At 36.4% G+C, this 17,693-nt stretch overlaps 1 protein-coding gene across 1 annotated transcript; it reads left to right on the forward strand.

Annotated features, from left to right (window-relative positions):
• Positions 1 to 5,747: 5,747 nt before the first annotated feature.
• On the forward strand, positions 5,748 to 17,447 carry LOC132863504 (eosinophil peroxidase-like). Its single transcript, XM_060896350.1, has 15 exons — positions 5,748 to 5,767; positions 6,528 to 6,658; positions 7,761 to 7,857; positions 7,963 to 8,141; positions 11,067 to 11,199; positions 11,452 to 11,581; positions 12,251 to 12,457; positions 13,010 to 13,373; positions 13,569 to 13,729; positions 14,052 to 14,310; positions 14,662 to 14,832; positions 15,312 to 15,549; positions 16,154 to 16,353; positions 16,661 to 16,698; positions 17,068 to 17,447. Exons 2-15 carry the CDS (start codon positions 6,592 to 6,594, stop codon positions 17,080 to 17,082), a joined length of 2,259 nt encoding a protein of 752 aa, XP_060752333.1. The 5' UTR covers positions 5,748 to 5,767; positions 6,528 to 6,591; the 3' UTR covers positions 17,083 to 17,447.
• The last annotated feature ends 246 nt before the right edge of the window (positions 17,448 to 17,693 follow it).

A 17,693-nucleotide genomic window follows, 5' to 3' on the forward strand; every position in this document is an offset into this window, starting at 1 on the left:
CCGGTAGCTGCACGCATCAGATTCAAAACACTGATGCTGGCCTACAAAGCCAAAAATGGACCAGCTCCCTCTTACCTCAAAGCCCTCATCACTCCTCGCACTGCACCCCGCACCCTCCGATCTACCAGCACTGCTAGACTGGTTCCACCATCTCTCAGGGTAAGAGGCAAGTATACTACAAGACTCTTCTCTGTACTGGCACCAAGGTGGTGGAACGAACTTCCCCTAGAGGTCCGGACAGCTGAGTCACTGGCTATTTTCAAGCGGCGGTTGAAGACCTACTTATTCAGGAAACACTTCAACTAGCACTTCTTTCATTATCTTTTGCATTTTAAAAAAAAAAAAAAAAAAAAAAAAAAAAAAAAAAAAAAAAAAAAAAAACACACCTTTGACACTTTCATTGTAACTTTGAACAAATGTTTTAAACTCATGGTATCTTAAGTATGTAACTTAGTGATCCAGCATTAATGTATTCAATGTTAGAGATTTAAGCACTTATGTACGTCGCTCTGGATAAGGGCGTCTGCCAAATGCTGTAAATGTAAATGTAAATGTAAATAATAATAATAATAATAATAATAATAATAATAATAATAATAATAATAATAATAATAATATGGTGAAGGGACTGCTCACATGTCAATGTTAATTATTCCCCACTATTATTAACAATGATTTACACAACAATGACGGTAGGAATATTTAAACATGCAACATTTATTTATGTTTATCTGTTCCAACATTTGAAAGTCAGGAAGTAATGTCAAGGAAATCATTAATCATGTCACAACAAGTTATCTAGTCTTTTTTGAACAATTTTTCACATTTCTGTGCACCATTTTTAGTTTAATGTTATGGTGTTTTCAATGAACACGTTATCTCTTCTTTGTCTGTAAATGTCTGTTAGTGGGAAGCCTGGCACTGCATTCTGCTCACCAGTGTACTGTAATCTTGTGAATAATTTGACACTGCAAGTCTGAGTGAGTCTTGTAAATGTGCATCAGTAAGGCGTGTTCTGTGTTAGTTCTTGATAAAGTTCATGTTAGAAAAGGATTCACAGAGATAGGTTGAACCAAAAAGGCAGGCAACTTTCATAGCTGCTGTGCATACACCACTGTATTTTTCTGTGTCCACAAGGCACAAAAAGGTGAAGGTCTTTGAGGTGAAGGTCATTTTGCAACGTTAGGATCTATACCTGTCCAGCATCCAAGTTGGACAGAGCACTTAGTTGCTCAGCAGTGCATGTCATGTCTACTTGCATGAAAGGATTTTTAACGTCTTTTTCTGTCCTTAATGCGCTGCCGGGTGGGTAGTTAGCATTGAAACTTTCGTGACAGGTACTGAAGTGTCTTGCCACATTGTGCCGCTTTGCAGTCGCAACAGTCGTCCCGCAAATGAGACACTTTTCTTTGACTGGCGTAAAAAAGAACTCTTCCTCCCAAACACCGTTAAAATGGTATGTTTTCTGTCGCTTTTCTGCCATGTTTTTGGGGTAAATCACAACTGACTCCTCATTGTTGCTGCACCGCTTCCTCGTGTCAGGAGTCGGACGTGACGTGCGCGCAATATTGACATTTGACTTCAGAAAAGGCCAGAGTTTGTTATATACATAAAACATTTTTGTTTACATTTTTTTAAAATTAAATAAAATGAAATTAAATATAGTAATTTTAAAATCTACATTAAGGCAAGCATTTTTTATTCAAAAACTACAGCAAGAAAATGTTTTTAGACGGAACTATATTTTGACCAGTGCTATTTTTAGAATATGCCTCGCGGGCGCCTTAAGTGCTCCTTGAGGGTGACCAGTTGCCCGCGGGCACCGCGTTGGTGACCCCTGTTCTAGTGCTTTCAATTAAATATATAAGCTGAAGTTTGTATATTAGTTATAAGAAGTTGTTCAAGACAACTTACAGCCAATACACTGTATTCCAGATGGATCAGTGACCAGATGGATCATTATACATTTATGCTAATTGCTTACAACCATTTTCCAAGAAAATAATCTTTTAATCTTTTTTTTTCTGCACAGGTGAAATACTCAAGAATACACTTTGCAGTCATAAATGTTTTTTTGTTATTAATATAAAGCTATAGTAGTCTAGCTGGCTTACATGGCAGTAGAAAATAATGCTAGGATGATGAAAGCAACCCAAAGTGTAAAAGGTAAATGAAATTCATTAAAGTGAAAACCATAGCAAATTGTTAAGGAAGCTTGGTTTATCATCAATTGCTAATACAAGTCTTCCAATAACATTTATTATAAAACTGCACTCTTTATAAGCAGTTACACATATAGAAGTTTATGACTCTTTAATCTTATCTACAATGGACAGGTGTGGTTGCAGGCTTTCTTTTTATATGTATAGTTTCTTTTCTTACATGTAGGTCTTTCCTTTTTAGACAGATACCATGGAGTAAAATGTAACAGAAATTGTAAATTTAAAGCTAAAAAAAAATAAAAAATAAAAACTTCTAATAAATAGCAGCATTAAGAAAAGCTTCTCTGAGTAAGCTGATACTATATAAACAATAAGATATTACAAGTACATTGGCATAAACCTGTGACACCAGCGCTAAAGTCTGAGGTGCTGTTAAAGACAATTATATGAATCTTCTGACTAATCAGAATAGAGAATTTAACAATGCTCTTTTATAAATTAAGTTCATTTTTTAATAGAAACATGTAATAACTGGTTATAATCATGTAATTACCAAAGTTATAACATATTTATTAGAATAGTATAAAGAATAACATTGTAGATGTTTTCAAGGCAATGTAAACAGAACGGGGTGATATATATACACGAGAAGAAAGATTTTAAAATACAATTTAAATGTTGTAAGTTATGATCTTTTATGCTACGTGAATGAATGTGGAAAGTCTGGTGTGTACGTAGTTTATAATCAGTAAGGAAGTTAGATAGCCACTGAAACAGGTTCACTGTAAAAAAACCCTGATGTATAAGCATGTTTCTATAAGCATAAATTCATGACAAAACTGAAAAATCCAGAAAAACTGAATGCAATGTTTAAAACCAGGAAGCATAAAATAGATAGTGAAATGAACACTTTATAAATTCAATTCAATTCAATTTGTCTCATAGCAGCTTTACAGGATATAAAAAAATATAGTACAAAAAGTTTATTATACAAAGATTAATATTTTAATAAGTTCAAGATTAATATTAATATATTTTAATATACTTATATTTAAATATGTTTGTATTTATCCCTAATGAACAAGCCTGAGGTGACTGAGGTGACTGTGGAGAGGAAAAACTCCCTTACAAACTGGATTCAAAAGTTTCATTTTTGAAAACATATAAACTTGAGTTCAAATTCCAAAACTAACTACGCTAACCTACTGTGCAAACATGTTTTACAGTGCAAAAGGGGCTGTTTGTCGTAGCCAATGGGAGTAAAAATGAGAACCGTGATAAGAACATGCACAGAAACTCACACAAACAGTAACCCAGGCTCAGGACCAAGGATAAATGCAAAACTGTCAAAAAAATTATACCTTCATAATCATTCATAATCATAAGCTAGAAATGATAACCCTTATCAATTATTAAAAACATTCTTATTAAATTTTAAGCTTGCATAATATATATAAAGGTATAAGAGAAGTATAAACATTAAGCACAATTGCCAAACAGGATTGCTTGAAAACAATCTTTAGGCCATTGAGAAACATCCTTAAAACCGAACAGTTCATCCTCATGTTTGCATTCAAATCTGCTTCAATTGCTCTGTGATTGGATTAAATCACTGGAATAAATGCATCTACAAAAAGCGTTCATGGTAAAAAATAATATTGTCATCCTATAAAAACTAATCTCTCTATAATCATCCTATAAAATAATCTCTGCCAGGGCTGTAACTGTGCTGACTAACTCAAACTCATGTTGTGACATGCACAGAAAAGCGTTTGAATACATACACACATTTATACATGTACACTGTATTTTGAGAGAAACACCTGTACACCTGTTCATTCATACATTCATACACATTCATACATTTATGGGGTCAGTTGTGGCTGAAGCATTTAACGCTCTGGATTGTTGATTGTAGGATCAGGGTTTAAGCCCCATCACTGGCATGCTGCAACCGTAGGCCCTTTTGCAAGGCCCTTTCCAGGGGTGCTGTGTCATGGCTGACCCTGTGCTCTGAACTCAACCTCCTAGATGGGATATGTGAAGAAAGAATATCACTGTGCTGTAATGTAGATGTGACAAAAATAAAGGTTTCTAATCAGCCAATCATGTTGCTGCAGTGAAATGCAATAAATCATGCTGATACAGGTCAAGAGCTTCGGTTTATACACATCAACCGTCAGAATGGAGGAAAAAAGTGTGAACTTTAATCATGTCATGGATGTTGGTGAGAGAGAAAGAGTGAGAGAGAGAGAGAGCGAGAGAGAGAGAGAGAGAGAGAGAGAGAGAGAGAGAGAGAGAGAGAGAGAGAGAGAGAGAGAGACTTCACCACTATGGTTATTTCCTGTACCAACTGTACCAAGAGTTTTCAGTTTACATATCAGTCTAGGATTAATGGTTGAAAAATGGTGAAAGGGTGAAATGAGAGTAATTTCTAAGCAATTACATGTTATTAAACTGTAGTGTATCAATATTAACTGGTTATTACAGATAAATTCAGGATTATTTTCAGACTAAATCAGTATAAATTACTGTTTATAGTATTAACCATATATTTTGTTACAGCACATATCCTTCTGTAGATCTGTATATTTGTTCATAGTATGCACACAACTGTAAATCACTCCATATTATCACTTACTTAACTTATTTAAATCTAGTACAAACTGTATATCCTGCACTTGCTACTATTGCACTCTGGTTAGACCTAAACTGCATTTCGTTGCCTTGTACTTGTACATGTGTAATGACAATAAAGTTGAATCTAATCTAATCTAATCTAATCTAATCTAATCTAATCTATAGAAAAGCATAGAAGGAAATACTGGTTCATAGCTAAAGCAAACCTTATATACAATGTGTGTTAGCTTCGTACTTACTATGTGAGAACTCCATTATTTTGCAACCAGAAACTGTTTTTAGATTTTAGATTAAGAATTTTTGACAAACATTTAACATCTCATTAATGTTTAGTATTTTTTTTTTTAATTAAAATGTTAAATCTGAGTGCAGACTATTCAATTTTATACCTGCTTATTGAGTTTTAGTCTCAAATTAATTAAAAGGAAGTGATTTTGTTCATCCCCAAAATAAAGATAAGCTTTTTATCACATTTTCTTTTCACATTTCTTCCAACTGCTTGTCATGGCACGAAAAGAATGATTTTATCTCGTTTCAAAAGGTACATGCAATGCTTTGATTAGACAGACAGTCAAGTGAAATCCTGATAAATTATTGTAAATTATATCAGAGTGTAGCGGTAAATGCATCATATTGTCTTCTAAAAAATTCTCTTCTATTAGTAATGCTCTAATAAGCCCTTCTGCCTTAGAAAAAAATAGAAATACTTTCCTGTTTTTTTTATAATGACTAGAGATTTACATAATTGTTGCACATTCATTTGTCCTATTGTTTATTTCAAAGCCAATAATTCACTCAGTTAATAATGTTTCAGATAAGAGGAAGGAGGAAATAACCCTGATTGGAAAGTTAAGAAATGCCTCAGCAGCTTGTGGTGACGGAGATGTGCTGCTGTGTTTATAAGTAAACCCTCTGCACTTCCACAGTCCAAAAAACTGTCAGGATCAAAGAGGCAAAGCACACAGGTGAGTCGTTACTTGTGCATCTTCTGCATTTTAACTCTGATATTAACTCTGAAATCAAAGTCACATATTCAAATTGAATCAAATCCATTTATTCTGTAATGACGTTGTGTGTTTAGTTTATGTTGCTAAAATAAGCATGTTTCCTTTCCTTTTTTTCTTTTAAATGCAACTATAAAAACTAGATTAGAAAAAAACAATTAACAAATTATTTTTGGATAATTATTATAATTTTGCATTATTATTTTTCCCTTTTTTATTTTTAAACTAAAATTTTAAAATGCACCATTTAGATTTCCACCTAATAATGAAATAATATGCTATTATAAATAAACTTATTACAAATATTATTTTATTACTATTGAAATAAAAATAATTATATGAATATTACTGAGAATCATGAAAGAAAATAAATATGACACATTTAATTTTCTCGATTTTCTCAAAGAAATTTTTAATGAGATTTGCTCTCATGAGAAAATAATATGAATTCAAATAAAAATGATATGGTGAGATTTTTTTTTTAAGTGTGGAAATATTAAAGGTTAATATTAAAGGATTAAAATAAAAATAAAAAACACTAACAGATTTGAGCAGGATTGGAATTATATATGCAGATGTACAAATACATGTAATGCATAATGATAAATAGTTACAAGCTGCAAACTTTCTGACTTTCTTTAAAAGTAAAAAAAAAATTATCTTTCATTTTAGACCGGTATTTATTTATTTTATTTTTTTTATACACTTTTCCTCATTGCAGATCAGGAGAAAACACAACTCATGAAAATTCTCTGAACTGTGGTGTGTGCAGTTGTGCCTCAGACATGAATCTCTTAATTTCTGTATCGCTGCTGGGACTGTGCTGTATGCTCAGATACTCAGCTGTATCAGGTGAGTTTAAACAGGAGCAGTAAATGCTTCTAATCTAACCTTGTAATCTTAAGAAGCTGAGCTTCTGAAGATTACAGTTCAGGGTTTATTCTTAAAGATGTCAAAATCTTTGTTAAGTAAGTGTGTTTTCAACACACATTAAAAAGGGAAATTATTCTGTTTATTAGACTTCATTTATTTGTCAACATGTCAGAGATATGACATAAGAGGAAGATGCTTCGTGTGTGTGTGTCTGTGTGTGTGTGTGTGTGTGTGTGTGTGTGTGTGTGTGTGTGTGTGTGTGTGTGTGTGAAAAGTTAAAATGCTTTAATTTTGCATGTTTTTTAATTCATTCATGTTTTTTTAGGAAATTATTATTTTTTTATTTTTTTAGATATGTTTTTTATATTTACATTTTTTTTCCCCCCTATTTCAGACTTTGGGACCTTAATGCATTGTGGGCGTGTCTTTAAGACAATAAAAGGGCAACGCAGGGGAGTGTTTACCATATATGGATATCAGGAAGGATTTCAGTGATTGCTATTTGTATTTATATATAAAAGACAGTGTATAAATAAAAACTCTTTTGAAGAAGGTCTGGAAAGTGTTTTTGAGTACATATATGGTTAGAATTATTATGTAATTATTATTTTTTTAACACCAAAACCATTTTCATTGACTAATGACATTTAGTCAGCTTTTAATAACTAAAACAGTCAGCTATCTCTAATCTGGAGTGAAACTAACAATTTCCAAATAAATAAATATGACTATATCGATTTATTTATTATAGACAAAAAGATAAAGCTATCAATGTATTCAAATTAACTGTTGAAATCTATATAACTTTACTAAAAGGGCCACAAATAATTAATTAACATGGTATTTCTTAACAGAATGAGTTAATATGTAAATAATAATTATTATTAATAATTATTTGTAAATGATCCAGTTAATTGTTAACATATATGCATCATTATTTCCCAATGTGTATGTATTAATTTTGAATTATAATAGCAAAAGGTTCATATAGATGTATGATTATGTGGAGAGGTATTGCGTATTAGTGGTGATATTGATTTTATAATGTTTGCTGACTTTGCTGTGATGTGTGTGTGTACAGGATCTGAAGAGAAAGGTTTCACCAGGCCTCTCATTCTGGATGCCTTCAAGGAAGCTAAACAAATCGTAGATGAGTCTTATTTGTACTCTCGTCAAAAGTGAGTCAGCACTTTAAGGAGGATATTTAAGCAAAGTTGGTCTGGGCTATATAAGTTATCATACTGAATAATATTTGTTTTATCTGTGTGTGCATGTGTTTGCAGGAGCCTTGAGAAGGTGCGCAGTACCGATTTTGTCAAGCCATCTGATATACTGCGTCTGATGAAGCAGCCAAAACGGATGGCACGTGAGGCTGTGAGAGCTGCAGATTACATGGAGCAGACGTTGAGGATCATCTCAGAGAAAACACACCATGTACACAAGAGATCTATTAACGCCACAGGTCTGACACTGTAAATCTTATGAAAATATATTTTTTTTAAACAGCAGAACTTACAGTCAAAAAGTTTTATTAATCCCACCTCTGTATCATAAGACGGCTACCAACAAGGGATAGTTAGGTCTAACACACACTTACACCTAGACCAGGGGTCGGCAACCTTAAACACTCAAAGGGCCATTTGGACCCATTTCGCACAGAAAAAAAACACAGGGAGCCACAAAACCCTTTTGACATCTAAAATGAAGATAACACTGCATATATAGTTTTTTAGCTTTATGGAAAGTATAGAAAAAACTGTAGTGTGTTGCATTTATGAAATCAATGAACTGCTACCGAGTAAACAAAATTTTATTTCTGCAGGCAAACAAAAATATTTTGAACAGTTTGAACTAACCTTAAGAAAAAAGATGCTGGGTTGAAGGTTACTTTCAAATAAAATGTTCAATGTCTAATGACCAGGGCTCTCAATGGCCCCGTTCACACTGCAGGTAAAAGCCTAAATCCGATTTTTTTTGGGGTCAAGTGACCAGGTCAGACTTTTTCAGTAGTAGTATGAACACTCAAATCTAGCCCAGATCTGATTTTTTTCAAATCAGATTCAGGCCACTTCCATATGTGGTCCTGAATCAGACCCAAATCTGATTTTTTTGTCTGAAATGTCTCAAACCCAAAGTAAAATAAAACCGGATTAAACTTGAAAGGCGGGACATGTTTAATTCCATGCAATCCACCTAAAATAGAGCTCCTGGCAGGATTTTGAGGGATCTCATTAATTCAGAAAAACCGAACAATTAATTTTTGTTTTTTATGAAAAATGATCTCATAATCCAGAGATAATTAACTCATTAATTCATAAAAACAGAGTGAAAAAATGTTTTTCAAAAAAAATTTATCTCATAATTTTGAGATAATTAAGTCGTTTATTCAGAAAAACAGCAAAAAACTTTTTATTCATGAAAATTATCTCATAATTCTGAGATAATTAAGTCGTTAATTCAGAAAAAAAGAGTAGATTTTTTTTTCCTCAAGTGAATGCAATACGCTTCCGTAGGTAGATGTCTTTGTTGTTCCAAATATAATATCTCCTATGTGAAAATAACCTCGCCAACTTTAGCGCGAGGGCGTGCTGCGTGTGACGTCATTGTTATTGTTCGTTTGCGCATGCGGGTCAGTTCGAAACAGCAAACAGTTCACACTGGTATCTGATAAAGGCCACATTTTAAAAGGTGATGTGAACAGCCAAACAAAAAAATCAGATCTGAGCAAAATATAAGATTTGAGCATTAAGACTTGCAGCGTGAACGTGGCCAAAGACAGGCAAGCGTGACATCTCCTCCACCCCCCTCTTTTTTGATTGGCTGATAAGTGACAGGCTCGACTAAGAACTGAGACGCGCTTCATTCCTGCACGGTTCCATAGAGACAGCGGTGCGGACTGATACATTTTGGGTGCTGCGGCTTATTAAATATATGATAAATAGTCAAAAAGTTCTTCTGCGTGAGAAATACGATGTGTGGCGGGAGAGCGTGACAAAAGACCGAAATGAGTGACTGTCACTCTCAATGCGTGACACTTGACAGCCCTGCATGACATCAAAATTTTAACTTGCCGGCTGCAGCAAAACAAAAATTCGTCTGTTTCTGTGTGTCGGATTTCGCAAGTCGGCAGTTATGACGCATATTTTGATGCATATTTTGATTTTTGGTGCTGGTTCAAAGTTGGTTCCACTGGCGAACCTTCTAAAAACCGGTTTGCCTTTCCATCGGTTAGAGAGCCGTCACAGAGCCGAGTCTGACGTCACAGTATACTGTACACAGTACACAGCAACGTTAGCGCAGCAGCGGCAAATACAAACACATCAACAATGGTGGATGTTACTTTACTGTTAATGCTCATGGCTTTGTGAACCTACATTAACACCCAAACGCGGCGAATCCAACGTGTACGTGCAGCTCCATGTAATCTGTATAAACGGAGGTTGTAATCGAGAAAGTACATAACGTTATTTTATCATTAACACAGAAAAAACTTAGCCTTAGCATGTAGCTACCTACTATCATGTCTGCTGAAAATTTATCATATTGCGGTAAAGTAAAAGTGTATTAAACATTGGTATGCTTAAGGTATATTATCATGCGCTAACAGTAGCCCCGCCCACAGCCCCGCCCACAGCCCCTGACACAAGCGGTTCTTAAGTCTAGACCAGCAGCGTTTTGGTGCTACTTAAGAACCACTTTTCCTGGTTCAGAGCCGGTACTTTGGCTGTCGAAAAAGAAAGAACTGGTTCTAAATTAGGCTCTGGCTCCGAACCAGCATTCAAACTGCCTTGGTGGAAAAGGGGCAGAGTCACTTGTCTCCGGTGCCGCGGGTTGCCGACCCCTGATATAGACACACAATGTCTGTCAGCTGTACCTTTTTTGAACAAGTGAGTTGAATGAGTCACATGGCAGCATTACACACTCGTAGGAAATACGAGGAAGCATGTGATTGGCTAGTGTTGCTTATTCATTCATTCATTCATCTTCTACCGCTTATCCGAACTACCTCGGGTCACAGGGAGCCTGTGCCTATCTCAGGCGTCATCGGGCATCAATGCAGGATACCTGGACGGAGTGCCAACCCATCACAGGGCACACACACACACACTCTCATTCACTCACGCAATCACACACTAGGGACAATTTTCCAGAGATGCCAATCAACCTACCATGCTAACGTGCTAACCACTAAGCCACCGTGCCCCCTAGTGTTGCTTATTTTTTACTTAAATATATATTTATATAGAAGAATGCTGTTTATATATAGCAGCCCTAAAAAGTTGGGGACAAAATGCAGCACTAAGATAAACTGTCTGTTGTTGAATGCCTAGACACAATTTGTTTGTGTGATTTGGATTTAACCATCTTTGTTTGTTCTTTCTCCTAGCACTGCTATCTGAAGAAGAACTTCAGGAGATCCACAGATTGACTGGCTGTGCCGCTCAAACCCTGCCTCCTCCATGCAGAACGACACAGAATCTAAACAGATATCGCACGGCCAACAGCGTCTGCAACAACCTGTGAGACACACGTCAAAACAGGAACACTGATAATTAACTGCCACCATGCTGGACAGGGTTCTGGGGACAGCTACTGTAGTAGAAACAAATATATATATTATTGCTTTGAGGCTTAGCAAGATTATTTTACTCAAAAATATCTATTATGGGTTGTTAATTCTAGACAGTGGCATATTGCCACCCACAGTGTACATGTATTTAAGGCTTAATGCTGTGTCATAAGGCTCTCAGACTATTGTTTTAAATCTACAGGATAAATCCACTTCAAGGTGCTTCAAACACACCGTTCACCCGCTGGCTGCCTCCTGTTTATGAAGATAACATCACCCAACCTAAAGGATGGAACCCTGGAAGACTCTATAATAATATTGTGCTTCCTCTGGTATGAGAGCATTCAAAATTGAATAGGCATGTTGATTATTGTCAGTTTAAGACAGACTGGAATTTAAATGTATGGCTTAACATGATAACTGTAACATGAGATGTATACTTGTTTCAGGGGCGTGTCCAGGTTTAGGACATGGGGGTATAGGTGGGGCAAAAGCACACTTAAGGCAGAGAAATAACCAATATCCCAAGGGTAACTGTCAATAGGATGCTACCACCACCATGCTTCAATGTATGGATAGCAGCAATGGGGTCACATTGAACATGTCACTTTAAGGACAAAAATTCTCCAACAGCCGTCTGGTCTATGAATGTCAGGTTAACAGCTCCAACAGTTTAACACTGGCTTCTGGGTTACTTCACTGGCTAATGTAATCAGGTCAAGTCAAGTCCTTTCCTAGGCAGAGTTGTGCCGTTATCTTTTTTAAGTTTTGGGGATAGATTAAGATTTAAAATGAGTTTTTCATAGAAAACCCTTCACATAATGAAATCACAATACTGGTTGCTTAGTGTGAACCATATGAACCGCAAAAGATTATTCCATAGTGGTATCTGCCACCCTGTGCGGCTCAGGGTTCCAGATATGTGTATTTTCTAATTTTACCATTTCTCATGTGGAACAATTGTACTTTTCCTGAAGCACAATATCAATATTTTTCTCCAGGTGAGGCAGGTGTCAAATCAAATTTTCAGCACACAGGCCGAAAATGTTGTGGGAGACAATGAGTACACATTCCTCATCACATTCTTCGGCCAGTGGAATGACCACGATCTGTCCTTCACCCCCATTTCACCCAGCATCCGGTCCTATAGCAACGGCATTCAATGTGATGAGAGCTGTGAGCGCTCTGAGCCATGCTTCCCCATCCAGGTCCACACACACACACACACACACACACACACACGCACGCACAATTTATTTCACTTATAGGTCTTGTTCACTGTGTAACTGTCAAAATGACTTTAATGTGTTAAGAACATCTCCGAGATTAGGTTTAATAATTTTCTCAACCACCCCTTTGAATCAGTCATTTAAAGATTACACAGAAGTTATGTAAAGAAAATATAACACAAAATAAAGGCCTAAAAATATTTGGGAATTATTTTACTGAGATAAAATCTCCAAGTGCTAAGGGCTCATGACTATATAGAAGAAAATATATAGCCTTTTAAGCTACATAAAAAATAGCTAATTCTGGGACACATAAAAGATCTTCCGCTAACAACTCAGTGTGTTTCAGGTTGGATAAACGTGTTTGTAGTTTTGTGTTGTACAGCATTTTGTAAGTTATTGTTTAGGAGTTAGTGTAATAGGGGAAGTAGATTTGGTTCTGAGGGACTATTCCTAACTCAACATGGAATAAATAAACATACAAACATGACATGACATGAAGAACATTTCCTTTTGCATTATTTGACTTAGATTCCTAGAGATGACCCGCGCCTGCCCTCCAGTCCCAAAAGCTGCCTCCCTTTTTTTCGCTCTGCACCCGCTTGTGGCTCTGGAAACAACGCGTTCATGTTTGGAGGTGTGCCTCAGGTGCGAGAGCAGATCAACACTCTGACATCATTCCTGGATGCGGGTCAGGTGTATGGTGCAGAGGAGGCGCTCTCCCGAGAACTCAGAGATCTCTCGAATGATGCAGGCCTCATGCGTGTCAATGAAAGATTCCAGGACAATGGACGTGAGCTGCTGCCTTTCAGCAAGGTAGTCAGCAAAATGTGTGCCACACGCAATCGCATTCTGAACACCACTGGCCTAGAGGAAGTGCCGTGTTTTATTGCAGGTGGGTTTGCAATGAAAACCAATATGGTTATTGAAAACCAATGATTGGTTATAGTAAATTGCCCTTAGGTGGGAATGATCCACTGCAAGGAGAATAAATAGCACCACAAAATATGAAAATGCTGATTTTGTATGCTTGTATCTGAATGTCAGATTAGTGAAAGTCCAAACTGCTAATAGCAATTTATGTTTGTAGGTGATGGGCGTGTGGATGAGAACATCGCTCTCACTTCGCTGCACACACTCTTCCTGCGAGAACACAACCGGCTTGCTCGTGCTCTGCGCCGCCTAAACCAACAATGGAACAATGAGCAGATTTATGAGGAAGCTCGCAAAATCATGGGAGCCTACCATCAGGTACTATACACACACATACACACATACTCAAAAAACCCACAGCAGATTATTTCCTGTTAATGAATGTTTTAAAGTTTATCATTTTGTATTTGGTGGGATCAAGTGCATTTATGTGGAAGTAAATGGTATAAAGAAGAGAGTCTGTGGCTGATTTCTTTCTGGCCAAGAACACAAAATAATTTTTTATAAAGTTTTCATATTCTATACTAAGATTATGTAGCTGAATTCAAATTTGGAAAAGGCTCCTGTTTGGGGTGATCCTTATAGTCAAAATCCTGACTTTGTCCTGACTTACAGTAAATATTCATTCTGTGTCTTGTAGATCATAGTGTTTAGGGATTATCTGCCACACATTGTGGGAATGGATGCCATGAACAGGCAGCTCGGCAGGTATCCCGGTTACAACCCCAACGTCAACCCATCTATCGCCAATGTTTTCGCCACTGCCGCTTACCGCTTCGCCCACGCCACCATCCAGCCCCTCATCTTCCGTCTGAATGAAAACTTCCAGGAGAATGGACGGTTCCCTAGCATTCCTCTGCAAACGGCCTTCTTTACACCATGGAGAATTGTATTTGAAGGTCAGTTAATACAATTAAGGTTTTGCAAAACTATTTTCAATCAAACATAATGGTCTCATTGAATATAAGCTTTCCCAATCAGTAAAATAGAAGATCATATAGTTCCATTGAAATAAAAATGGAACTTGAGAGTGACTTTGTGAGAAAGTGAATACCAATGTTTCTACCATAGTTAATGACAGTAGCATAGAGCTTCCATTGATGGATGTTGATGTATTGATGTAGGTTTTCTAGAATCATTCTTTACTCTAGTCTCTCTTTTTTCTCTTTTCTCTTCAATTACATATTATAGTATGTCCACTGCCCTATTGCAAAAAATGAGCCTAAATCTCACCTGTAAATTGCCCCCAGGTGGGATTGATCCTCAGATTCGGGGGCTGATTAGTCGGCCAGCTAAGCTGAACAAGCAGGATGGCATACTGGTGGATGCGGTAAGAGAAAGACTGTTCGCCTTCACCAGCAAAATCGCCCAGGACCTGGGTTCGCTCAACTTGCAGCGGGGCAGAGACCACGCCCTGCAAAGTATACACACATGCACACACACATGTGTGCACAACACACACACAAAGCACAATAGATAGCACAGACAGGCTGAAAAGGTGCCAGACAGAAAAACAGAGTAGATTGACAGACCAGTAGAATAGGTAGACAAGCAAACTGGTCAGAAAGACAGATAGACAGACTTAGTATTTAAACACTTTTGTTATATAATCGACTTCCAATGCATATACCCACAGATTGTACTTGTAATTGTATTACAAACCCATTAATCAGGAGTAATTCAATCAATCAATCAATCAATCAGAGAGACAGTTGTAACATTTGGAAAAACATTTTACCAAGAGACATGGGCCAGAGTACTAACACTGGGGTCCAAAGTCCAAAGACATAATACAGTGTGTAGAAATGTGAAGTGGATATATCGACTATAATTAATTGTCCTAAATAATTGTCTAAAAAACTTTCACGTCATCATGAACATATTTTCTTCTGCCCATTAGGCTATAATGCATGGAGGAGATTCTGTGGTCTGTCCACTCCCAAGGATGTCAATGAATTGGGGAGGGTGCTGAATAACACAGATCTGGCACGGAAGCTCATCCAACTTTATGGGACAGCCGATAACATCGACCTCTGGGCGGGAGGTATTGCGGAACCGTTTGTCCGTGGGGGCAGAGTCGGACCTCTGTTCGCTTGTATCATTGCCACGCAGTTCCAGAGGATCCGCCAAGGAGACAGGTACTGTGTCTTCAACAAAATTAAGATTTGGATTGGTCAGAAGTTAGTGATTAATTTTCAGAAACAGCATAGCAGCAGTTTGTAACAAATTCCAGAGTAACTTGTCAGTAGAAAAAGTTAGAAAGTGACCATTGAAAGATGCTCTAACATAAGTGATAACAGAAACCATCTTTTTCCATGGACATTACACAGTATGAATTTAACTGTACGTAAGTGAAAGTTCTAAAGGTGTTGTTTTATTTTTAAAAAAATGTTGTGGTTTAAGAGGAATAAAATGTGCTGTTATTGGAAAATAATTAAATTTGGGGTAATGCCTGGCCCTGGGCTTTAGCCCTGATACCGCATTGTCTTAACACACTTAAAAAAGATAGGTTATAAGTTATAGCAGGATATAAACATACAGTATTTCAGGTCATAAAAATCTCTATACTCCGTACATTCAGTGAAAATTATTTACAGCATCAAACATTAGCATAATAATTGTACACTATCAATGCATAGATAAATGTAATTGGCATGTTTGGAATGATGCCTGTGTAATGAACCGAAGAGCAGGTGACTTGGACTTTAGATCGAGAAGTTCATCTGTAATTTCTGCATCCAGGCACTGGTGGGAGAACATGGGTGTTTTCACCCAGGCACAGACATCCGCACTTTCTAGAGTGTCTCTGTCTCGCATCATCTGTGACAACACGGGCATCAGCAGAGTTCCTAGAAACCCTTTCATCCTGAGTCGGAACCAAGCAAACTTTGTCAACTGCAGGAACATCCTGGGGATTGACCTCAGTCCTTGGAAAGAGTCAAGTAAGCAAGAAATTTGAAGATATATATATCTGAGCTCTTATGGAATACATATTGATGGTGCATTATGACAAAACCAATATCACTGGAATAAGTAAACTGTAGCTAAAACACATATGTCAGTGGCAGGAGTAATATATATTTAAGATATAGAGATATATAGAGTCATTAGTGCAGGACATGACATGTTCGATGAGCCTTGTTTTTCATCATGAGCTTATGAATGGGTTTTAAAAAAATTGTGGGTGTGTTTGTGTCATCGTGTGTGATCTCTGTGGTGTTGGCTTACCTTTGGTGTTTGATCTTCTAGAGGACAGAAGCAGTGAAGAGGCGTCTGATGAACATGGGGTCAGTAATGTTTTTCTTATCAACTATTACTCACTGAATCAATCAAGAAGAAATGATATATAATAGTATTTATAGTATTTTATATATAATGTATTTACATATACAAAATCTGTACCTGTACAATCTGTTTTGCACCTTATAGTATTTTATATATAATATATTTACATATATTTACACATATACATATATAAGTACATACTGCATATAATGTGTAGTGCTACTGAAAGGATGCCCAATAGTACACTGAGTGTACTGACACGTATGAGCATATTGCACATATATACAGTTCACCTACTTTAAGCTTACCGTTTTTCTTATTATGATTTTCCAATCTTCCCATTTATTCCAATTATTCTTGTACAATTACAGTTCAGTCAGGAGTGAAAAGCCCCAGTGGTCCATGTTGAACCTACTGCCCCCAAAGACCCCACTGGAACTCTTTCCTTATGGAATCCTGAATGTCTGTGAACCTCCAGATCTCTTTCTCCTTGCTATCGCTTCTGCAAGAACAATCTACAAATATCTAAATTGCTAAAAAATTCACCTGTAACATACCTGCCATCTATGAGTGTAATTTCTTGAGATACATTATATCTGTAGTATCTTTGAAAAAGTCAACTGCTGATATATTTTTTAAATATTTTTCACTTCACTAGTATCTATGATCTGTATACAGCAGTCCAGTCTGATCTTTGTTATAAAATTTCATGCATGTTTTTACAAATACCGCATCATTACATACACACATTCTATTTCCATTCTTTTTTCCTTTTTACATGTTGTGTTTTATTAACATTAACATACGTTCTGTTACAAACCAGTTTCAAATAAAATGATGCACATCATCTGTACAACCTTTGGCTTCTTTGATAATGTTGTCTAATTTTAGTATTTAAAATAATCTACACATCTGGAATAAAATATATTTTTATGCATTTTAGTTATGCTAACTAAGCTGAAACATTATATTAGTTAGCATTCTATGGTATATAAGA

The sequence above is a fragment of the Tachysurus vachellii genome, chromosome 20 (genome assembly GCF_030014155.1).
Source record: "Tachysurus vachellii isolate PV-2020 chromosome 20, HZAU_Pvac_v1, whole genome shotgun sequence".
Classification (NCBI taxonomy): Eukaryota; Metazoa; Chordata; class Actinopteri; order Siluriformes; family Bagridae; genus Tachysurus; species Tachysurus vachellii.